The 25,536-nt window shown below is 35.6% G+C and overlaps 1 protein-coding gene across 5 annotated transcripts in view; it reads left to right on the forward strand.

Annotated features, from left to right (window-relative positions):
- Nucleotides 1-25,536, forward strand: part of CDK14 (cyclin dependent kinase 14) — a 547,481-nt gene that overhangs the window by 256,044 nt on the left and 265,901 nt on the right. For all 5 annotated transcript variants that reach the window (XR_003516423.2, XM_027573639.2, XM_027573640.2 and 2 more), the window contains 2 exons: nucleotides 5,794-5,856; nucleotides 22,873-22,996. Coding sequence is in view for 4 of the 5 variants with exons in the window: in XM_027573639.2 (XP_027429440.1) it covers nucleotides 5,794-5,856; nucleotides 22,873-22,996 (187 nt within the window). In the remaining variant the exon portion in view is untranslated. The remainder of the gene's footprint in view (nucleotides 1-5,793; nucleotides 5,857-22,872; nucleotides 22,997-25,536) is intronic.

The following is a 25,536-nucleotide window of genomic DNA, read 5'->3' on the forward strand; positions in this document are numbered from 1 at the left end:
GAAACCATTTTTAAAGCAGGCAGAACAGAAGTTTGCCAGGGTACAAAGTGGGACACTGTACTATCTCTTGTCTCTTTTTCTGTGGGAGATTCTCCAGATTCTTGCCCCTAATCACCCAGAGCAATCTGAAGTTGATTGTGTATTTCCTAAATACAGTCTCACCGGTTGTGTACAGAGTGCAGTGGAGTATGAATGAAAATGTCTGGTTATGAAGACAGGAAGAACACTATATGAGGATGAAATGCTACCCTTACAAGTTCCAGTTTTCTGACTGTTTTTATCATTCCATTTTTAATTGTAATCCTCCCAAATATCCCCGCTACTCTAAACATACCGCAGAAAATCATCATCATCATCATCATCACCTGTAGCATCTACCATGTGCTAGGTAGTGTTCTGAAACCATTATGATATTTACTCATTAATTTTATAACATCAATTGAGGTTAGGTGTACTAGGAATATTCTCATTACACGCATGAAAATCTTGATATACAGAAGTTATGTAACCTGCCCAAGGTTACATAGCTAGACAGCCTTGTGTATATATGCATGTGATGTATATGCACACATACACACATTTTGATGCCATACATCTAAGGAAATATGAATTTTAAAATTTAGAAGGTTTGGAAAATTCTTTATTAAATTTCCCAAGATCTCATTTTGGAGAAGCCTCCTTCTTGCAATTCATAATGCTAATGTCATTGGTTATATACTTAGAAGGATATCATGTGTACCTTGAGGATCAGGCATATTCCCCCCCCCAATACGTTTCCTTCTTCATAGGTTGTTTTTTTTTTTTAATTTATCTTATTTATTTTTTCTTCCAAGTTTTTATTTAAATTCCAGTTAGTTAACATATTAGTTTCAGGTGTAGGATTTAGTGATTTAACACTAAATAACACTGCTCATCACAAGTGCCCTCCTTAATCCCCATCACCTATTTAACACATCCTCCTGCCCACCTCCCTCCAGCAACCCTCAGCTTCTTCCTTATAGTTGAGTCTTTTATGGTTTGCCTCTCTCTCTGTCTTTTTACCCAACCTATGTTCATCTGTTTTGTTTCTTAAATTCCATCAACTGATGAATGGATAAAGAAGTTGCGACACACACACACACACACACACACACACACACACACACACACACACACACACACCACACACAATGGAATATTACTCAGCCACAAAAAGGATGGAATCTTGCCATTTGCAATGATATGGATGGAACTAGAGAGTATTATGCTAAGCAAAATAAGTCAGAGAAAGACAAATGCCATATAATTTCACTCATAGGTAGAGTTTTTGAAAATTTTAAACAAAAAGTTTGAATACTTCTTTGGAAAAAAATTATAATAATTCACAAGTATGTAAAATCTACAGGATGTAAGCTCTATTAGAGCAGAGACTTTGTCTTATTTATTTATGCAAAATCAGCATTTAATATATTTTACTTATGTAGAATTAGCATTTGATAAATCTAAATGAGTGAAATATATAATACTGTGAAAATTTTGTACCCGACACCATTCCACTTCTTTAATTTGTTAATTTTAGAAGCTCACATTAATAGGTGCACTTATGTTGAACTATTTCTTCATTCCTAGCTTTAACCTTGTTTGGTACTGATGTGTAGCCTTTTAATGCAATATTGAATTCTGGTACCTACTGTCACTAGAATTTAAATACATCTCTGGTCATAAAGTAGTTGGTTTAGTTCTCATCACCTCTCCACTGTTTTTGCCTGCTTTGACATTTCAACCTTAAAGAAGGAGTGGGAAACATTTTATCTTTTTTTTTTTTTTTTGCCCTCTGGGGTAATTTATATCTGCTACTTGAAGGTTTGGAAGATTTTCCATTAAACTAATCTGAACTTAGTACTTCTTTTTTAGGTATAGCTGTTCAATTTCTATCTCTTATAGAATCAAATTTAATAACTTATGTGTTTTTAAGAGACATAAGTTTTTATCTAGATATCAAATGTATTATTGGTTTAAAGATGTGTATAATACTGTTTAGTTTATAGTATTATATGTTTATTGTATATTTTTAAATCTTCACATTTTTAGTTGTGTCATTATTCTCATTCTTAACCTTGATTACATCTTAATAAAACCCTTCACTTAAAAAAATTTTTCCAAGGTTTGTTTGTTTTATTGGACTTAAAATTTTTTTTTTTATTTGAGTGTAGCTGACACACAATGTTACCTTAGTTTCAGGTGTACAGCATAGTGATTCAGCATCTCTCTATGTTACCCTGTGCTCACATCAAGTGTAGCCACTATCAGCCACCATATGACACTGTTACAATGTCACTGGTTATATTATTGGGCTTTTCAGAGAAATGGGGTTTCTCTTTAATTGATCAAGCCTGTTGTTTTCTAGTTTTCTAATTAATTAATTTCTGCTATTAACTACATTAATCCCATCTATTTTCTTTGGGTCTCTTTGGTTTTTTGGTATTCTCTAGCTTTAGTTTATTGGTTGTTTTATGTTTTTTTCAGTCATTCTTATATTAAAATTAATGAATGTAATTAATGATCTATAGTTCCCTGACAGTAAAGCTCTGGCCATTTTCCATTGCTTTAAAATTTATGCTGTATCTCACTATCATTTTTAAATAATTTAAACATTTTTGGTTTTCTTTATTTTTTTAAAGAAATTTTCCACAAAAATAGATTTTCTTTCCTTGTTCTTCCTTTTCTCATTCTCTCCCTTTAACTGCTTTCTTCCTTCATTATTTTATTCCTGTTATCATTGAACTTAAGACCCTATTGACTAGAAGAAGCATTACTTGATGTACTAGTAAGAGAAAAAAAAATGCACTCAAACTGTGATTTAGTACTTTCTTATCATTCAGAGTTTTTACTTTATGCCCATTGAAGGAGCCCTACAGACTAATTCTGGTACTTTTTATAGACTCTTACCTGAAGTTTTTAATAAATGGGTTTCCAGATAACAATTACATCTCATTCTTCCATCTTTTTTCCTCAGATGGTCCTTACATTGTTCATTGATGACACATGCCATCAGAGTAATAAAAATAAGAAGTTTGCTCAAACACAGGCAATACCAACTACATTCCAAATACTGCCTGGGAAAGAGCAAATTCATGCTGTCATTCCAATGTCAGAGATAAAAAGAATTGTGTATCTTAGAGTGAATGAAATATACTACATTTTGATTTAATTTTATTTTAGTTGTGAGAGGATGTAATATGACTTCTGCTTTCTAACTTTTAAGGCTTTATCTGTGTCTAATACATTGTCAAGTTTGTGAATATGCCGTTTGTGTTTAAAAAGCATGTGTAGCATGAGTTGAATGGGCACAAAAGGAAACACGCTCTTTAATTGTATTATTCATATCCTTTATAACCTTCCCTTTTTTTTGCCAATTCCATTTGTTGACTTTTGAAATAAGTAAGCTAAGTACCTCAAGATTTGTGAAATTATTAGTTTCTTCTTTTATTTTTACCAATTTTTGCTATATATTGATATGCCATGTTGTTAGGTTTGTTAATGTTCAATACATTTTCCTTGAATTCTTTTATGTCTAATATTTACATTGATATGAGGATTCCTTTACCGGTATGAATAACAAAATATAAATAACATAAATATATAGTATAAGATACATTATTTGTTATTTTCATATTTTTTGTTGTTTATCATTTTTAATTTGTATCTTGGAAACAGTGTAAATTGGATTTTCTTTTGTAAACTGAGATTTTACATTTTTATTAGGAATTGTAACATATCATGGATATATAATTACTGATAAAATTGGATATACTTTCTGTTGTTTTATTTGTTGTGTGTGAAGTGATGAACAAATGTGGTACAGTTCTTCCTCTGTGGATTTTATTACATAATGGGCAATATCTTCAATAATAGCTCATTTTTGTTTATCATGTTATAGGTGAAAAGTATGTTCTGTTGTACTGTTTTATCTGTTCTTCAAAAATCTTTAAGGAAGGTATTAGCCCTTTTCAAAAGGACAGAAAAATTAACATGGAGTTACATGGCAATTTGGGGACTAGAATTCATTCCTCAGTTTAGTAAGTGCAGTCACTCAGGAAAAACTCCATGGAACTCATAATTATATTTTAGCATCATTTTTAATGAGCTATACTATATATAAAACTATTTCCACCTTTCTTCAGTTCTTCTCTGTGTTGACATTTTGTCTGGACCGAAGAGGCAATAATTTCCAAATCAAACATAGTTTCTGTCCTCAGGGAGTTTGACTTTCATCTGGAAGCTCAGCACCTTGGGTATGGTCTAAGATAAAGGCAGTATTGTCTTAGAAGGAATCTAAAAGCATTTCTTCAATCCTATTTTCTTTGCCTTTTTCCTTCAATTGGCTAACTTCTTTCATTCTCTACTCATGTCTGACTTCTTCCAGAGGCTTTTCCACCGTCTCTACACCACAATACATTCTCCCTGGTATGCCCTCAAACGTTGCCCAGTACTGTTCCTAAAATAATATACAATATAGTGTACTATAATTATCGGTATGTCTGTTTTTTGGTGGTGGTTGGTTTTTTTCCTACTTGAAACTGTTTCATTTAGTTCTATGACCTTAGCGACTAGTGTAGTAACTGGAACACAATAAGGGCTTAAGAAGTACATGATGAATAATGAATGAATGCTAAATTTTGTTCTGCATCCTCAGCAATACCACCTGGCATGCAATAAAAGCTCAATAAAGGAATCAACTGTTGTCACCATTGCTATAGCAAGATTCTTGAATGTAGCATAAAACTAAATTCTTCAATAATTGAAGCCTAATAATGGGGCATAAATACTCATGTTCAGTAGCTTTTCCAGAATGATAAAACGTTTCATTGTTATAAATCTTATAGTATCCTCTAATAAGAGAAGAAAAATTGGAATAGCAACTCTACATGTTTTCTGAATTTCTATATAATTCATAAGCAGAATAAGCATTAAGAAGAAAATAAATACAATTGTGGGCAAATTGAGCTTGAGATAATTAAAAGAATAACAGCGTAAGATATATTTAGAGATCTTCCTTTTTAGTTATATATTGTGATGAGCACAGGGTGTTGTATTTAAGTGTTGAATCACTAAATTGTATACCTGAAACTAATATTACACTGTATGTTAACTAACTGGAATTTAAATAAAAACCTAATAAATAAAACCTGTATCTGGATATAGTCATCCTAATTTATAATTTTGAAAGTGTTTCTATTAATTTATAAAGTATATTTTGCCAAATACATTCAGGGGTTCTGGAAACTTATTAAATTATTTTTTAATGAATATAGTTATGAGAAATTTAAATAAGTACAATGATTAATTTTTCTACAATGATATATGTAGTATTTTCATCTCATCTAAAATAAATAATCATAACTTGCATTTGCACTTTGAAAAATTCAAGATAATTGCAGTTTAATTGGTTTAGTGTGTGTATGTGTGTGTGTTGGTTTCGTTTTTTTTAAGTTATGGTACATATATTTATAGTTATTTTTTAAATATATTTTCAATGATTAGGAAATTAGGCACTTAACAAATCATGGACATGAATTCCTTCTAATACACAGGTATGTTTAATATAAAACAGCGTAGAGATAAAGATAATGATTCAATTGTGGTTAAAAGTGATAGGGCGGAGAAGCATTCAGCTACATACGCTAAAAAATCCACCCACTTGTCTTATATTTGCTTTGTTCAGAAGGCAATGGTGACTTTGAAGTAGAAAAATATTGATTCATCATGTTATAGCCAGAGGGATGTTAATACATTTTCCCTTTTTTCTTCTAGCACACTGATTTATGTCAGTACATGGACAAGCACCCTGGGGGGCTGCATCCAGATAATGTGAAGGTAGGAAAAGATCTTTTTAAGCTGAGGGTTAACATTCTTCATGTGTATTTTTTCAGTGGAAGTCTAATCTCTCTACCATAACTTAAAAAAAAAAATGTTGCGTAAAGAGAGTGATACTGAAATGAACCCATGGTTATTGCTTTGTTTAGTGATTGGAAACTGTGTTTAAATATTAAGTATTTTCACTGGAATATTATTGTTTACAACTTATTCTCTTTTTGTTTCATGGAGAAACAGTTTGCTAATAATAAGTGAGATCCACTGGAATGCCATTGTAACACTGTTTTTAAGAAAAGAGAGTCTCAGGTAGCTGTACCTTGGACCTTCATACTAAAGTGCCACTAAGTTTTAATATAAAATATTATGATCCAAAACAAAGTTATAGTGAGTTCTCAATGTATATTTTTTCATTTGTATGTACAAACAGATGAAAATAGTTTCCTACTGCTCTCTTTCATTTCTTTTACTACAAATTGGATTACTATGTGTCAAAAGAACTAAGTTTTTCTAAGATTTGACCCAGCAGCCATCTTGGAAATTGTCTCAAAATTTCACACTTCGAACAGGAGACTCTTTCTTAGCATATGTGAGCAAGTCAGAAGATACCAAAGGTATATCTGAAAGTTTAAGGATGTGCTCACATTTTATAATTCAAATGACTGCATTCATGATCCTGAGAACCAGCTGAGTACTGTGGATGTATGTGAAGTAGAATTGTGCCCATTTCTTCCCATTCATTATCTGTCTACACCACTCTCTCCAAGAGATACCTTCTTTCTTTTGTACTTTTCCCTTTGCTTGTAAAGGTGTATGTGCTCATATGCTATTTCGTGTGTGTTTATTTTGCTCTATAAAAACAATATATATTATTGTATGGCATTTAAAAAAATCATGGATATCCTTTAAAATCAATATATGACTGTGTAGTTTAATTTTCCCAATAACTGCATGTGAGTCCATAGTATGAATGAACTGTAATTTTCAACCGTTTTCTTATTCATGGATCTTATGTTGTTTCTAGAATGTTGTTATTCTAAATTATTCTAGAGTAAATAGTAGTTTAAAACCTTTACATTACTTCTTTTGTATATCAGTTAATGGATTTTCTTGATTAAGAGACATAACTTCAGTTTTAATGAATTTGACTGGAACATTTGCCCATGAGGTTTTGAATTCTAGAAGGACTATTTTCCTCTACTTTAACAAGCATTGACTATAACCAGTCATTTTAATTTTTGCCATTCTGATGAGCAAAAATGGAATATCTTTTATGTTAGTGTTTCTTTGACTGCTAGTAATACTGAGTATCTTTTTCACAGGTTTCTTGACCATTTGTAATTATTTTGCCTGTTCTTATATATTGTCCATTTTTCTATTATTTATTTTCTTATTTTTAATAAGTCACAGATGCTTATTAATATTTGTGGCATTAATAATGAGGATTTTCATGATGGCCAGTTATGTTGTATAATTTTAAAATGCATGAACTTGTAACAGCTCTGAAAAAACATTGTTTAGATAAATAATAGAATCAATATGTTTCATATAGCTTTTTTTGTTGTGCACTTTTTCTTTTGTTTTATTCATAGATATCTTTTAAATTTTTTGACTATTCATTTTTCTTCAAAATCAGTATCCGTTGACATGGACAGTTTTTTTAGCAGTTAGATTGGGGAAGAAATTTTGACAGATGGTTAAGATGTGCTTTATTAATCTTGCCATGTTTAAGTCCAACTCCAAACATTAATATCATAACATGAGCATAATTTTGTTCTTTTTTCCCTAAACATTAAAACATTTTAAGTTGTCTCATTTACACATTAAATGTTCTCTTCTTAGGGTTGATTGGGTTCAAAACCAACAGTACAATACATCCATACTCCTGTTTCCTATCTTAATCCTAGGGATCTGTGGAGAACCCAGGGGGAGCCCAGGGGTCTGTTGGTCTCACTGGACATCAGCAGCTACTCTGAGCAAACTTTTATTTCCTGACTTCCTAGTTCAGTGACAGAATTGAGATTAAAGATCTGACTGAACCCTTTCAAAGGGTGGCTCAGTCAAGCATCCAGCTCTTGATTTCAGCTCAGGTCATGATCTCAGGGTTGTCAGATTGAGCCCCGCATCAGGTTCCGTGCTCAGCGCAAAGTCTGCTTGAGATTCTCTCCCTCTCTTCCTCTCTTCCTCTGCCCCTCCCCCTGTTCTCACACTCTTGCACTAAATAAATAAATAAATAAATAATCTTAAGGAAAAAAAGGAGCCATGGCATCACTGGATTTTTATTGTCCTTGCTTGGTTTTCTCACCAGCCTCTGTGTGTCATTAGTTGTGGGCAAGTATTGGTGGAAAATTTTGTTGGTGAAACAAAGAAAAGAGCTTTTTCCACAAAGCATAGTTGTGTTCAACATCCTCAGGTCAGTGTCACTGATGATTTTTGTGGCACTTCTAAGTTCTGCTTCTTCCATGCCATTTTCTTTTTCCTTTATCTTCTCGTGGTTATGAGGAAATTGATCTCTGTATTGTGGTTTTTCAACTAGTCTGTACTTCCTTGAAATCATATTTCAGTAGCTCTTCCCCAAGTTTTGCAAGTTTTTCTCTCATCCATGGTCCTCCATTGTACTTCACATACCTAGTGTTTGCTCCCTGTTCCCAGCCCTTGTAGTGCTGTGGCAGTAAACATGGTTTCTAGTTAGTGTCACCTAAGGTGTGGTGAGAAACTTAATGGTGAATGTGTTCTTCATTCAGCGTAGAAATAATGTCAAAAATTAGATGCAATACCCATGGTGAGTCTGGATATTAGTCATATAGAGTAGGAATTATACCCACTCAGAAGTGGTTTGATGTGGTCACAGATTGATGCTCTACTACGTTTTTGCCTTTAAAAGAGCATGATACGATTTACCTCTTCTTACGCTTTTTTGAGTAACTGAAAGTCAGCAAAATATATTGATATATGGTATTCCTTTACCCATTGCTGTTGAAATCTTGGCTCCTTGAGGATTTGCCAAAGTGTCCTGGATAGTCTCAGTACTTCTTAAGAGTACAAGAAACCTCAGTAGTCCTTGAAAGGTCTTCAAATTTGGCTCCATGGCAGAGTCAGTCACCTGCAAAGCTTCATATATATATATATATATATATATATATATATATATATATATATATATATATATATATTCTCTCTTCTCATCTTCCAGAATCAGAATCAGATTTCAAAATCCCTTTAAGAAGCAAATGGTGGGCATTTGCTCAGACCCAGGGCTGAGAGCTCAGGGTGCCTCCCATGACCCACAGTGTCCCCTCGCTCTCCCTGTGACCCTGATGGCTTTAACCCCACAGGACATGTATGCTTGCTAGCTATCCTGGCCTGTTTCCCTCTCACAACCTTACAGCCTGCCTTCCCCTACGGCTCCTCACTCTGCCAGTGAGGTGGTCACAGTGGGCAGGGGCTGGGCGGGTGGGTGCAATAGGGAAGAGCATGAGAGACAGAGTCTGGCCTGTGGTGCTTCAAGAAACAGGTATCAGACCTGTTTCTACCTCACAGTAGAAAATTTAAGCATCTCTTGTGGATAATCTGACCAGTCCAAGAGACCAGAAGAATCCAGGTGACTACAGTGAAGACCCCCTTTGACAAATAAGTAGCTTGGAGGAAGCAAAGTTGCGTGCATTAATTAGACAAAGATAGGAAAGAAGACTTCCAAAAATCATCAGTATTCTCCAAGAGGTATAAGAGTAATGGTATATCTATAAAAGAAGAATGATGGGCTATTTTTAAGAAGAGGCATTTCGTGAACAGAAAGTTGCTTTAGAAATTAAAAATATGATGACGGAAATAAAAATTAACAAAAAAAGGTGGATGATAAAGTTGAAGAAGTATGCCAGAAAATAGAGCATAAAACATGAATCTAAAAATGAAAGTATCAAAAAAAATTAGGGGTCCAGGCCAGGGTATCCAACATCTGAATAATTGGAGAAAATAGACAGGAGGGAATCATTAAAGTAATAATCATTAAACTACACTATTTCCAGCTGTGAATGATGTGAATTTCAAGATTAATAGGGTCCATTAAATGCCCATAACATTTAATGAAAATAGACTGACAAAATTTATTTATTGCAAAATTTCAGAAGACTGGTTTCAAAGAAAAATCCTACAAAAGGAAACGGCTTTACTGCAATGGACCAAAATCACAGCGGCATTAGGTATTTCAACAGCGACACCAGAAGGGAGACAGCAGTGGGGTAGTGGCTTGATGGTTCAGATTTCAGACTATTCTTCTGGGGCGCCTGGCTGGCTCAGTTGGTAGAGCACGTGACTCTTGACCTCAGGATTGTGAGTTCAAGCCCCATTGTGGGTGTAGAGCTTACTTAAAAATAAATAAAATTATTCTCTCAACCTAGTATGCTATACAAAGTATCAAGTAAACGTGAGGGGAAAATAATTATTTTCAGATGTTCAAGGAGTTGAAAATTATGCCCACCCTAGCATCCTTTCTCAGGAAGCTACTCAAGGATGTACTCCACTAGAACTCAGACGTAAACCAAGGCAGAGAAGACAAAGAAACCGGGTAACAGAGGCTAGCCCAGGAGAGAGATGCAAGAGATTTTCAGAACAATGTTGAAAAGAGTCCCAGGATGACAGTTATGCATCAGGTCGGGACAGTAATCCACTGGTCCAATTAGAGTAGGTCAGAAGTTGCCAGGAGAGATTTCCAAGAAGAGGAAGTCGTTAGGTGGAACACCTAACGTGTTTGAGCAGATTTCCAAGATGGGAAAAGAGTTTGGCATTGAATTAGCAGTAACTACAAAGAAAACTAAATGAAGGAAAACAAGCCAGTAAACAAAAGAACTAGGTCATCACTAACACCAGGAAAAACAGATTATTGTGCAGGGGGAAGAAAAGTATTCATAGTAAACCTGATGGCTCAGGTCACAATCGTAATATTTAAACGTTAATGTTGGTATAATTAAAAAAGAAAAACACCTCTTTAAGTGAGCCTGCTGTAACCAAGCAAGCTCCTTCCAGGATTAACCATCCTAGAAAGGGCTTTTTGACTCTTTGTCCAATGTTCTTTTCCCTACACTGCATAATTAATACATTAAATTACTGTAATTAGCTTATTATTTGACTTTATATGCACTCAGTCACATAGGTTTGTCATCATTTTCATATTGAAGATAATACTTATACCTTCTCTGAGGGTGTGGGAAGTTAAAAAATAGAATGCAGCTTGTTAATGCCTGTGTTTTGGCATCTGAATTGTAGTGCACGGAAGCAGACGGCCCTTATTACCATGTTGGTTTCCATGGGAGGCCACTCACCTAATTATGCACTGGCTTTTCTTCACCTGCTTAGACACAATGCACTCCTCCAGGGTTACATTCAGGATCTGCACTGCAGGTGAAATTATTCTCAAAGAAGTCTGACTATGACATAGTGACAGATGTCCCACGGGTATTTCTATTAGATGTATTAACGTATTTTTTTCATGTGGTGATATTTATTGTCACCTAAATCTATGAATGCAAAATGAAGAGCATAAGAATAATATTTACTAAGTTAACAGCTGTTCATAACGCTGAGCTAGATGTTAATTAAAAAAAAAAACAGTTGAGCTAAAATAAGACCTTGTAATGGTTCTCTGTAATTTAAGATGTGAAAACCAGGTGAGGTAAACTATTATGTTGAAAAGAGCATGTTCTCTAATAACTCCAAAGCTCTGTGTTTGCCTAAATAGCTCGTAGATCATTAAATGATTGCAATGTCATAAATACTGAATATTCATTATGTTGAACAGAAGGAAAGCACAGTGATCAAATCCTTTTGCTTCTAAATCTGGCAGTTTCGACCTTTAGTTTCATTATTGGGCAGCAAGACAGTATATGTGAAACATTTATCTTGGATTCTAAAAATGTACATATTTTTATTTACATTTCATATATCCTTGTTTATGGTAATAATATGGGATGTCTTGTCAACTAAAGTTGTTCTTTAGTGTGAATCATCTCAAGCATTACAAAGATGATGTATCATTGAAAAATGAAGGGGGGGGAAGAACAACTGGAATGGTACATAACTTGTGATTTCATAACAAAGCATGGAATATTCTACCCTGATTTTATACTATATCCTCAGCAAAACATCTGTTAAAGTTTTATCTTCCTTGATGTATATTCCTTGTAAGTACTGGAATAAACTCATAACAAAAATTGTCAATGTTAACTAAATTTCTAGAATCACTGCTATTTTCTCAGTATGACATTGTGAAATAAATATTCACTATTAACTAATGGTTTGTTTCTTAGCATAATATCAATTTTAGACAAATGGGTAATTTTAGCAGTTAATTGCTTAGAGGGCAATTTAAAATCTCAATCAAAAGACTGAGGACATTGTCCTTGTTATAAATATTTATGATGATTAAAGGTATAGCAACCAATTGCTAGAACATAATTGGTATGTCAGAAACTGGTTAGAATTTTGGGGGGAGGGTAGTTTATTTTTTTCCCCCTTTAAGCCATTCACTCTGAATTTTATTAGGTTTTGGCTACCATAGTTGAGTTGAATGCAGGACTTGTATTCTTCACTTTATAACTCTCAGTGATTTACAGATTGATCATTGAGGTAAAGGAAATGACCATAACAGTCTAAATTTTGTCCTTCTTTTGGTGTTTTATGTGTTCTTTAAAAATTAATAATCATGAGAGACTGAAAATTAAGGTTCATGGAAAAAAGATTAATTGCTGCTGTCTCCAGCTAATATCTAGAAATGTAGACGCGTGAATTTTAATATCATGACGACATTGGATCCTCCTGCGTTTTTCTGTAATGTACCTTCATTTCCATGTTATCCTAATGGCTTTTCTAGAAGATTCCTTGCAAAAATGCATTTGCACTTTTTTAACGCAACTGTTTTGTGGTAACCCAAAATAAGCAAAGTAATTGTGAATACTGTGCCTTAGTCTCTGAAATATCTGAAATCCAACTGGCATAAAGCTGAGTTTCATTTTTGTATTTCAATATCTATATTAATTAAAAAGATAGGATTATTATGCTTGAAAAATCGCTATTTTTCTTTCATAGTCCAGGGAACAAGCAGGTGTATAACAGACAGAATAATGTTATGCCAAATTAAGACTGTCTTATACAGATGGCACGGAGAATTGATTCCTAAATGAGACTTTCTCATGTTTAGATAGAAAATCAGATAACACCTGATTTTCTCCATACTCTGCTTTAGAGCTCTCATTTAGCTGGTAATGATTTCCTACTATGCATTACTGTGAATATATAGAGACTTCTCATTCTGTATTTTGGGAAATATGATTATTTCATGAAGCTATTAAAGAGTGCTTTAGTCTCAGCACCTGTCCAGGTTTCTTTTGAACATTTTTATCCTATTTTTATTGTAACAAAATAATCTTCCATATCTAGAAAGTGAAGGATTAACAATCAAAGAAACAATAAAAGAAAGTGAAACTCCATGTGTTGATTCATATTGTGCTGGACACTCAGAAGGGGTCTCAGTAGTGAATTTCTGGTGAAGATGTGGGGCCGCTTTCGGTTGTTCAAATCATGTCTTTTGTATCTTTGGCATCATCTGCCGATCTGCTTGTCACAATCTGGATCAGACAAAGGAATCAAGGCAGCTAATTAAATGGCAGACTCTTTTTTAGGAGTGCTTTAAAGCCTAGATTGAAAAGAAATCACCCCAAAGATTGATGAAATATGGTCATTGGATGTATGCCATATGATATTTTGTAAGATGGAAGATAATTGTAAAATGAAATTACCCAGCCTGGGGAATACCCAGTGAGAGTACATCCTCCTGGGTGTTAATCTTCAAGCCATTTACCTTGCTTCTCTCTCATTTAAGATGGATCCTGCACTTGACCCCTTTGTTTGTATGTTTTCCAAGACAAACATGAGGACCCAGGAAGGAAATCAGCCTGAGTAATAAAGTTATGTACACACTACCAAGGATTTTTCTGATTTTGGACTAGCCAGTACATCTCGTAGATATATTGTCATTAATGTATCCATTCCTATTATTTGAGACCTCTCTGAGAGGATATAAAGAGAGGTTTGTTGATCATTATATCCAAATTCAAAGTGTTTCCTGCATTCTGTTTGAAATTTTTCTGTTATAGCTTATACATATGAGCTTTCTCTAAGACCCTTAGACTCAAGATTTATCACCTTTGTCAGTTTTTCAGTGTGCATCTCTCTCTCTCCTTTTTAATTGTGATTTTATTGTGTTTTTATCTGGAAGCCTGTATCTCTCACTCCCCTTCACCCATTTTGCCCAAATCCCCACTCCACTCCCTTCTGGCAACCACTAATTTCCTGTTTATGGGTCTGTTTCTGCTTTTTGTTTGTTTTTAGATTCCACATGTAAGTGGAATCAGATGGTATTTGCCTTTCTCTGACTGACTTATTTCACTTAGCATAATACCCTCTAGGTCCATCCATGTTGTCACAAATGGCAAGATCTCATTTTTTATGGCTGAGTAATATTCCTGTGTGTGTGTGTGTGTGTGTGCGCGCGCGTGCGTGTGCACGCGCGCGTGCGTGTGCACGCGTGTGCTCCATCTCTTCTTTATCCCTTCATCTATCAGTGGTCCCTTGGGTCGCTTCCATATCCTGGCTACTGTAAATAATGCTGCAGTAAACATAGGGGTGCATATATCTTTTTGAATTATTATTTTCATTTTCTTTGTGTAAATACCCAGTAGTGGAATTATTGGATAATATGATATTTGTATTTTTAATTTTTTGAGGACTCTCCATACTGTTTTCCATAGTGGTTCCATCAATTTGCATTCCCATCAACAGTGCAGAAGGGTTCCTTTTTCTCCAGTTCTCGCCAACATTTGTTACTTCTTGTCTTTTTGATTCTAGTCATTCTGACAGGTGTGAGGTGATATCTCATTGTGGTTTTGATTTGCATTTCCCTTACAACGAATGATGTTGGACATCTTCTCATGTGTTTTTTGACCATCTGGATATTTTCTTTTGAAAAATGTCTATTCAAGTCCTCTGCCAACTTTTTAATTGGGTTGATTGGGGTTTTTTTGGTGGTGTATAAGTTCTATATATATTTTGAATATTAACTCTTAATCAGATATATCATTTGCAAAAATTATCTTTCATTTTAGTAGGTTGCCTTTTTGTTTTGTTGATGCTTTCCTTCGCTGTGCAGAAGGTTTTTATTTTGGTGTGGTCCCAGTAGTTTATTTTTGCTTTTTGTCCTTTGCCTGAGGAGACATGTCTAGAAAAATGTGTCTGTAGCCAATGTCAAAGAAATTACTGCTTGTGTTCTCTTCTAGGAGTTCTGTCGTTTCAGGTCTCACATTTAGGCCTTTAATCCATTTTGAGTTTATTTTTGTATATGGTGTAAGGAAGTAGTCCAGCTTCATTCTTTTGCAAGTAACTGTCCAGTTTTTCCAGCACCATTTATTGAAGACACTGTCTTTTTTCCTTTGTATACTCTTGCCTCTTTTGTCATAGATTAATTGACCATATAAGCATAGGTTTATTTCTGGGCTATCTCTCTCTCTTTTTAAAAAAGTTGTATTAGTCTTGTCAATTGATATTAAGACATTTCATGTTGATTAGTGTCTAAGATGTTACTTAAAGCAGTAAAACCATTTTAAACTTCATTTATTACTTATCATTGTGTGTAAAAAAAGAATGACCCTTTAGTTAGGGGAGAGTAGCATACGTGCACAAATGAAGTTGAGAAAAATTTGTATTTCATGCTATTTCTTTAAAAGAGTTTTATAAAGTGCGTGTCAATCATGTCAGTTGTGTAATTCTGAACTATATGGACAAAGAGAAACCTGATAACAACAGGTCTTAAGAAGATTACATTATTTGAATTCTTTGAAGCAACTGTTTCAGTTTTTCTCTTGGAAAATAATGTTAGGTAACTATTTAAGGCCAATAGCTTAAGTTTGACCATTTTGTTTCTACTTAGCTAGGGAATATTTCTAATACTAATTTTAGGCTGTTAACCAACTTTATTAAAGGGAAAATTCTCATCCTCAGTCCTACCAACTTGCTTCATCATATACACAAACCCTCAACTTGGAAACCTACTTACTGTATTAGAGCTTCTTCCAAGGAATGTGACAAAACAAAGATCTGTCTTTCAAACCCCATTTGACTCCCTGTAAGCATCCCAGCTCTGGGTTCCCATGGTTTCAATCTGCTGCTTAAGGTGGGTGTCTCTCTGTACCTTGCTTGGTATCTACCATTGCACTGAGGCCAGAAGAGAGAGGGCAGAGGCCAACTTCCCTGGTATACTCAAAGATCACAGAAACTATGCAAGATCTTTCCCACAAGAGCTTGCCCAAATACCTGACATTCTCATTTTTGGAGTTATTCCTCTCCAGAAAATTATCATCTTTAGGAATAAGATATTAATGTGTAAATATCTCAGAGAATGTAAATTAAATAATTGTTACATTATCTGGAAATGATAAAATGTTATTTATCTCAGGACCTTGAGGGAGTGGAACAAAGAAGAAGAAAATTGAATGGAAGATCTCAAAAAGAATAAAAAGTAGCAAGACAAAGTACCCCTGGAACTCAGATTTTCTAAGAACTACACCTATCTGTAGTACATGGCAAAAACAGTATACATCTACAACCTGATGGCTGGACATGGATATTTGTGTCTTACCCATCCCAGTAGCACACTTCACACTGTCAAGGATGTCCAAAGTGTGACACGTAAATTATACCATAATATTGAATATCTGGGGTTTTGTTTCTGTCTACCTTACATCTCCATATGACAAGCTAAGCATTCTTTCCAAAAAAATTAACACATGAAACTGCAATGATGGGTTTTGTAAAATAGGAACTGTTTGACATGAATTCTGTACATTGTATTTGCAATTAGGATTTGGTATTTGCATTAGGTATTTGCACATTTGAAACTCACCTAAATGCAATGAATCATGATGATCATAACTGTGGCCTTTAAAAATTTCAGAAGACCCAGTATTGTAATGATACCATTATCTGGTGTATATTGTAAAATATTTTGACATTTCTCAGATATTTTGGGGTCTCAAAGTTTCTAATTATTTTCCATCTCCAGAAAGTTTGATGTCTGGGTAATTTCATGTTTGCACAGCCTATGGGTTTTTAAACAATACAGTGGTAAACAAGGAACAGATTACTTGAAGTATTTATGACCCATGTACAACTTTGGTTTGTTTGCCACTGTCATATTTTCTAGCCTTAGATTCACACCACGTATAGCTACTTCAATCAAATAGTACATGTACTTTTTAAAAAAAAATCAAATAGTACACAAGCAGTACTCTTAATTACTGGGTGTCAGAGCAAGACAAAAACGGGTTCAGATATTAGTATTACCTCTTACTTGCTGTGTGGTCCTTTGGCCAATTCATTTAATTCCTCTGAGCCGTTGTTTCTTTATCTCTGAAATAGGGGTAATAGCATCTATGTGGCAGAGGTGTTGGGAGGATTAAATTATCTAAAGGAGTGTAAAACACTAGCACAATGTCTGTCATCGTAAGCACTTAGTAAATGGCAGTTATTATAGCTCTTTTATTTGTGAGTCCCTTTCATTTCTCTTATTCAAACAATTATGAAATGATACAGCATTACAAGGTGAATGACTATTAAAGGTATCTAAGACTCAATTAGTCATTTTCAAAATAAGAAATTTAAGATCCAGAGATGTTAAACTTGGCTCCCAGGGGGGAAAAAGTACACTAAATGTGTTTGTAAGAATTGGTTGTATACCAGAAGGCATGGGGTCCATTGCTAATAGCTCTAGTAAGCCTCCTGTAAGCCCTGAGAGACTCTAGACATTGCTTAAGAAAGCTGACCCATGAAAATCCATATGATGTTCCTGTGCTTAGTCTCATATGAAGTGGAACCACACATATTAAATAATTCATGCATTTCAGACTATTCATAGAACCCAGTGACTCCGAACACTGATCACACATCTATAGACTTTGAAAGGGAGGGGAATATAAATCTTGTTGTTTACTGCAAGTGCCAATAATTCAAGTAATAAAACATATTGAGTCCAGCAATGTGTGCCTTTTACCCACTTAAAAATTTTTGATAAAAGGCCTTACCTTGATTTTTTTTTTTTACCTACTTAAAACCTAGGAAGTTTCATAAGGGAATAGATAAAAGTATTAAAGGCTATCCCCAAGAAGTATATAGCATGGCACTGAGAATAGGAGCTGTTTCCTGCCAGGGATGACAAGACAACTGGGCTATAGATAGATCTGCTGCTGGCAAAAATGTTGCTGTTCATCAGATCATTGCTATTTAAGGCATTTTCCCATTGGGGTTTGTACTGCAGAAAGTGAACATATTCAAACTAGAGTATAAATCCTCAGTGATTATATTTAAGAATTTGGAGGAATCTCCTTTTATAAAGTTGAAGAGAATATCCTGAGGTGACAACGTATTTTTAGGAAGATCTTATGGCTACTATAGTAGAAAGATGGAAAGAGAGTTTCACATCTGTTGATAATACTTATCAACTTCAGTACCTAAAGCCATGTTATTAATTTCTGAGAGGATTTTAAATAGCAAAACCAAATTCAGGAACCATATACTCATTACATTATATACTAATTGAGACTTTTACAAACTTGGGTTCACTTAGTAAAAGCACTTTCATTATATCGTGTATATATCTGTGTTCATCCGTGCATTTTTCAAGCATCAACCACATTTAAGATGATGAGGTATAATGGGAAGTTCACAAGTGCTATGTGATGGATGAATGACTTACTGAGGAAGTTCCTTGTGCATTTAGAGCTTAGTTCTCTTATTTAAAAGAAAAGAAAAAGTACAGGATGATTGATGGAAAGGATGAAATGATACATGTAAGAGTACTCAGAACAGCTTTTAAATTAGGGTAAACCTTCAGTTGGTATCAGTCCCCACTCTTTTCAGTTGCTGAGATTCCATCAATATGTACCAAGTTTTATTAGCAAATACCAAAGATGATCTGTACTTCTTTTCTGTGCATGTGACCCCTCTTTGGTGGTCCTTCTTGTCCTCACACGGTCCCTCTGGTTTTCAAAAAGATCAAGTGTGGGTTATTGTGTGGTGATTTATACAGCCAAGTGGAGTGGCTTTCCCAAAATTTATATGGGAAAGTTAGGTATTTGCCTGCTTATCTAACAGAAGAGATTCCCAAGACATGAGTTCTCAACACATTTCCAAAGACTATTCCATTCTGTTTAACTTAGCATGTCCACTGCTTTCTTACAGCCTCCCCCAACTAGCAGTGCATATTCTGTTAAGCACATTAAAATATTATTGCCAAAACACCAGCTTTTCTAATGTGTTTAGTGAAGTGTGCTGTTGTCCCCTGCCACCATTACTGTTATGATGATGAGTTGGTAGGTTTCTAGTTTTATACATTGTGTTTTCATTTATTTGGGTTTATCTTCTTAACTTATCTTGTGACCTGCTTGCTTGGTCACTTCAGTATTTTTCCTCAGGGTAGTAAGAGGTCTGGCATACAACACATCATTTCACCTTGTGCATCTAGTGACTGTTCAATTTGATTTCCTATTAAAATTTTATGTGTGATGAGTGACCAGATTGCTATGATTTATCCCTTCCACAGGCTGCTCTTCATCTTATGGCAGGATCCGTTCTGTTTTTTTTGTTTTTTTTTTTTTTTTTCAATTTTAGTTGGAGCCTCCATCCTCTGTGCCTCCAGTACACACAGTTTGTGTTGCTGTTACAGCGCAGACTTCTCGAAGTGGTAGCCATCTGCTTGTGTGTCTCTCATACCCAGTGAACTGTGAGCTTCTGGAGTCCAGGGACTCTATCTAATACCTTATTTATCTTTGCATCCCTCGTGCAGACAGCACCTGGCATGGCACATGGTTGGTACTTAATATCCCGAGTGAATTTATTCTATGGAGATTTGTTCTGACTTATCTTTGTGCATTGCTCAAAGAGCTAAAAGTTGTTTGGGGGCTGGCACCATGTTTGGGGCTGTATTCGTCATGTCTGGGCCTTGTTTGTCACATACACAATTGTAATTGGAGTGTGTAGTTGCCTCCTTCCCTGACACCAATTTTCTTAATCTCCTTTAATATGATACCCTCTTTGAATAGCTTCTGCATTAGCATGAGGATTATATATTTTCAATAATTAGTAAAGCTATTAAAAGAAGAGCGCTTTGGGACTGCCTGATTTACCCACTTCTACCCTTAGTGTTTGGAAAATCCCATGGCATTGTTTCCTCTCTGTTATTTTTGTATCTGCTTCATCCAGATGTCTCTAAATTCAGCCCAGTAATCACATTACTGGTATAGGAGTGTCAACTGTGTGTCCGGGTTAGGGAGATGGCCAGGGCACGCCACCTGTGAGAGGCAGGATGATACATATGTGGTAGACGTATGCAGAGGCTGCCCCTGGAGCACAGCGGGGAGCACCTCACGCACACCTGTGGAGGGAGTGAAGGCCTGGGGAGGTGGTCACAGTAGGCTCCAGGGAAGAGTGGTTCTTGAGGTGAGACCTAAGAAATAACCTGAAGAATCACAGGTAACAAGGGGAGGAGGCTTTTTTTGTCAGAAAAGAGGCAAGAATAAAGGTAAAGGCTTGAAGAGCACTATGCTCAGAGCATGGGGGGTGGGTGAGATTGCGTGAAGTCAGGGAGCATAGGGTGATGAAGCCTGAGCCCAGAAGGCTGTGGTATTATATGCCCAGACTTGATCCTGTCAGTTGGAGGAAGCAGCTTCTATATCAACATTTTGTCCACTTGTGTTGATTTCTGGCCAAGATTCCTATAGTGAGGTAGATGGTCAAGACCGTGGACTTTGGAATCGAACTGCCTGGGTTCGAGTCCTGGCTCTGCCACTTAATTGCTGTACAACTTGGTGAAATTTTGTGCTTCATTTCCTCATTGTGAATACAGAGATTAAATGGGGCTGCATTCTGATACACCCACAGAATGGCAGTTGGCACTTGCTGTCCCTGAAACTAAAACTCATAACTCTCTGGTAGGCCCCAAAGGTCAGTTAGCTCCTTGCAGAAGGCTAGACTTTCTTTTTAAAATCAGTTTATTTTTTGAAATCGAGTTTGTTATGTGGTCTGCTTTTGCCTTTTGTTTTTAAGCTTTTGAAAACACAAAGTAGCTTTACTGGTTCACTTTCTCCCTTCTAAACTAGAGAAATATGGATTTTCTTAGAAATTGTAAGCTTTAGGCTTCAGGATGGAGGGGGTATTAGGAGTAAAGAATGAAGCTGGATGGTGGCAATGGTGTTGTCTTTCCATCTGCCACCCAGAAAGGATCAAGAGGAGGAGTCTAGAGAGATGTTAGCTTCCTGAGGTTCTTGAGCCACTAATTTAATCTAGGCTAACATAGAACAGACTTTTCCTTTCTGATGCTTAGATTCTGGAAATAATGACCCCAGGCCTTCACTAATCCGTAGCATGGCATCACATACAAAGATTTTGAAATGAATTTATCTTACTGTGATTTCAAGGTATCCACCCTGTAAAAAGTTTACCTGGCTTTTATAGCCCCCCATTCGTCGGAAAATATCCCAGAAATGCTAGCTTCAGTGCCCTCAAGGAGTTCCCAATCTCTTCCATTTAGATATTCTGGAATCCTTATATCATCAGTCTTTGACAACTGACTCATTTCAAATTTCCCTGAAACTGCTTTTTGTCACTAGCTAATTATATAGACTAGAATACCGATGGCAGTTAAAACATCTGTTTTTATTTTTGTTTTAAAAAAAAAAGATTGATTTCTAGGGGCACCTGGGTGGCTCAATCCATTAAATGTCTCTCTTCGGCTCAGGTCATGATCTCAGGGTCCTGGGATCCAGCCCCACATCAGCTCCCTGCTCAGTGGCGAGTCTGCTTCTCCTTCTTCCTCTCACTCTGTGGTATCTCTCGCTCTCATTCTCTTGCAAATAAATAAAATCTTTTTTAAAAACCTAAAAGATTAATTTCTAAAAACTGACATTATTAGGATTATTTTGTGAAGTAAATTGTTTTAAAATAGTTCCTTTTTCAGGACACCTGGGTGGCTCAGTCAGACTCTTGGTTTCAGCTCAGGTCTCCATCTCAGGGTTGTGAGTTCAAGCCCCGCATTGGGATCCGTGCTGGGCATGGAGCCTACTTAAAAATAAAAAAATAAAATAAAGTAAAATAACATAGCTCCTTTTTCATAAACAGGATACTGGAAACCCTTGCAAATCACATTGTTATGATCAAAATAGAAATATTTGATATGATCCAATATGAAACTAAACACATAAGGCCATCGGTCACTTCCTAAAATTATTTCTTACAAAAGTATTGCTCTTAAATTCTTGGTTTCTCTATTTTGTGTTTCCTTTCGGATGGGTCTGCTTTGGAATCAGTGAAGGTGCATGTCTGTCTTTAGGCAATAGCCTAATCTCTATGGCCATATGGGCAAAAGCAGTATAATTACAATGTAGTATTAATTGGGCCATGTGACTGTTTTGTTTTAATTATTGAAATCATCTTATCTTTCCATTCCTTAAAGCATGTTAATGGGTGAATCACTGGATAACATGTTTATGTCATTTCTATGGAATTAAATATGTGCACATTTACATAAACTTGGTAAAAAAATTCTGCTTCCCTTGATAATGTTGCAGATAGTTTTTTTTTTCTGTGTCTCAAGCATCACTAGAAGCCTGAGGAAATCAGATATTATAAAGAATTGATTCTTTACATTCTGCCTAATTTATAGAGTGCAGATTGAATTATAGATTTCTGGCTGAGGAGGGTGTCACCCTGGGTTGACGTAATAAGTTGGTAGAAAATTTTAGATTTACTTATTAACAAACCAGGGATTTCCATACCTTTAATGCACGTTCTTTTTAAATGATTTGGGTAGGAAATTTAGTGATGGGTACCCATTTTTACCAAATACAAGTGTTTGGCAACTGTATGTAGAAACTGGCATTTATCTGTGTTCAGATTTTAACTTTTGTCTCCCTATTTTTTCAGTTGTTTTTATTTCAGTTGCTGCGAGGGCTGTCTTACATCCACCAGCGTTATATTTTGCACAGAGACCTGAAACCACAGAACCTTCTGATCAGTGACACGGGGGAGTTAAAGCTGGCAGATTTCGGTAGGAAAGCAGTTAATTACCAGTCTATTTTGTCACACTGTGAGAATGCCAGGCAGATGGTGACACTGCATTTGTTGAGGTTTGCTTCTTCTATCATTGTAGATCATAGGTAACATTTTTTTGAGGCTTGAAGGAAATTTTTTTTTTTTAATGATCAGCATCATGCTTCGTGGATTTATTAAAAATTCACACTGCTTGTTAGAGTCTTGAATAATCATAGGCACAAATCAGGTGTCATATATTTCTAAAGGAAAAGTCAGTCCAATCTTGAGCATGAAATATGTTGAAAGAAATCTAAATTTTTTCACCTTTTACTAATAATGCAAAATGTCAAACCTATTCCAAAGTGGAAGGATAGTGGAAGGAACCCTCATTACCCATCACCCAGCTTCCACAATGATCAATCTATTGTCAGACTTGAAGAAACCTGAATTTGGACTTTAGGGGGGCATCACAAAATATATTCCACAGTACATATTGCCCTGCGGTTTTAATAACTTAGAAATCTAGGGCTGGGGTTAAGTTTTCCAGAAATGACTGTTTCAAGACTTCTCAATAACTTTACAAAAGTAGACGCTGATTCCGATTTAGAAGTTGTGGTTTTCAGTCATTGTAAGTCATCCCTTCCTTAAATTTTTGAGGTTGGCCTCTTCCAGCTTAGAAGCTTTGCTCCAGACTCTGTTTTGACTCCACAAAGGGGAGCAAAATTGTATCCTTGCTGCTAGCTCTCCTCCCCTCATCAAGTGTGCCAGTCCTCCTTTGCCCGGGCTCTGTCCTAGCAGAAAGGGTGCTGAGTTGATTCCCAGCACCAGGGGATGCTGGTGGCAGCATGATATGTTGATATTGCATTGCCTCAGTTATTTTTGAATACATATTCTGTTTAGAAATTTGTCCCATTAAGAGTGGAATAGAAATGTTACCCTTGGGACATAAACATGCCTGAGGTTGAGATACAGGTTTTTGATGAAATATGATTATCTTTTCCCACCCCACCTTCCGATAAATAAAAGAGCAAGAAATGTCTGTTTCCTATTCCAGGGTTAGGAGACTGCTCAGTACCTCTGGAATGAATCTACTCTGTTGGGTTTTAAATATTTTTTCCTTCTAAAATTGAAATAGAACAAAAGTTAGCATAACGAGTGATATATTGCAAAAGTGTCATTTGTTCTCATCTTGCTGGTAGAAATGATGAAACTCTGTGTGTGTGTGTGGTTTATTGCCAGATTTTAGCATCAAAATAATACAAGGTGGCCAGACATAAAGTCTTTCTATAACAGAGTAGAAAATAATGGGAGAGTAGGTGGGTGGAGGAGAGATTTGTGGTTCCTCAAATATAGGGTTATTGGATTTGCTGTGAACATATTTTGTGGTTTGTCAGTTATCGGTAAATTAATAAGGCTTCATAGTGATTTTCTTCTGATGTTTTAATATACTGTGAGATATATGTTGGAGTAAGTAATTGCATTGAACATTTAATTCTATTGAACGCGGTTTTCTTGTGCATTTGTAAAATACATTTTACAAAGTTGATTTTGTTTATATGATCAAGGGTATAATGAGATTATATGTAAGTGCTTACTGGGGATTATTTGTTAATTTTATGGCAATGTTTTTATTATAATTGTCAGGTAAGTTCATCTTAAAAGATTCTTTTGGATCTTTAAAACTGACATTTTATAGTATCAGATTCAAAAATAGATTGAAATGCAGTTTTAAACAACTTAGGAAGTGTTTTAGAAAATTAGAAAATTGAGAGATACTCAGAGCAAACATTCACATTTTCCTTCTTTTCCACATTTCCACATTTTCCTGGTACCTTTACTCTCCTCCTCCAGGCTCTTCTTTTTCAAAACATTTTCTTTTGTAAACAGTTTTCACCCCTAAATAATATGCCATGCACATTCTCTCTTGTTGTTAAATGTGAAAAAAATCATTTCTAACAGCTTAGATTTTTCCTTTCATAGCCCAAACCTCGTCCTTTATTCAGTTCCTTACCAATGACCATTTAAGTGCTTGCTGCATTTCCCTCTCGGGGGCAGTCCTGCGCTGAAAGGCCTTGTCGGGGAAGCTGTGGGGGTCCACTTGCTGTGTCCGTATTCTAAAGCCTCTGATTCCTTGCACCAGACCGTTCTGCAGAAAGGTGTGCCACGCACCTCCCCCCTCAGCATCACGGATTGAGTCTCCTTGCCTGGAACACACCCTTGGCATGCGTCCTGTGCATGAAGTATAATAAGCGAGACTCATCCACCAACTGACAATTTCCCCCCAATTAATTGTGCATTATTTTTGTCTTTTAATTTAAGACATGCAATTAACTGTGATTTACTGCACTTGGGCACATGTTTATGTCTGAGCTGAAGGAAGCACAGTAGAAGCTGTGGAGAAGCTAGACAGTCAAAATGGGATGGTTCCAGGCAGCAGAACAATGAGAAACACCAGCTCTTAATTCAGACTTTGATGTATAAAGAGCTTTAGAAGCAGTTCTTTTGTCCTTTTTTTTTTTTCTTGTGTGAAAATTGATTAAAAGAGACAAATGAAAT

The sequence above is a fragment of the Zalophus californianus genome, chromosome 12, assembly GCF_009762305.2.
Source record: "Zalophus californianus isolate mZalCal1 chromosome 12, mZalCal1.pri.v2, whole genome shotgun sequence".
In the NCBI taxonomy this organism is placed as follows: Eukaryota; Metazoa; Chordata; class Mammalia; order Carnivora; family Otariidae; genus Zalophus; species Zalophus californianus.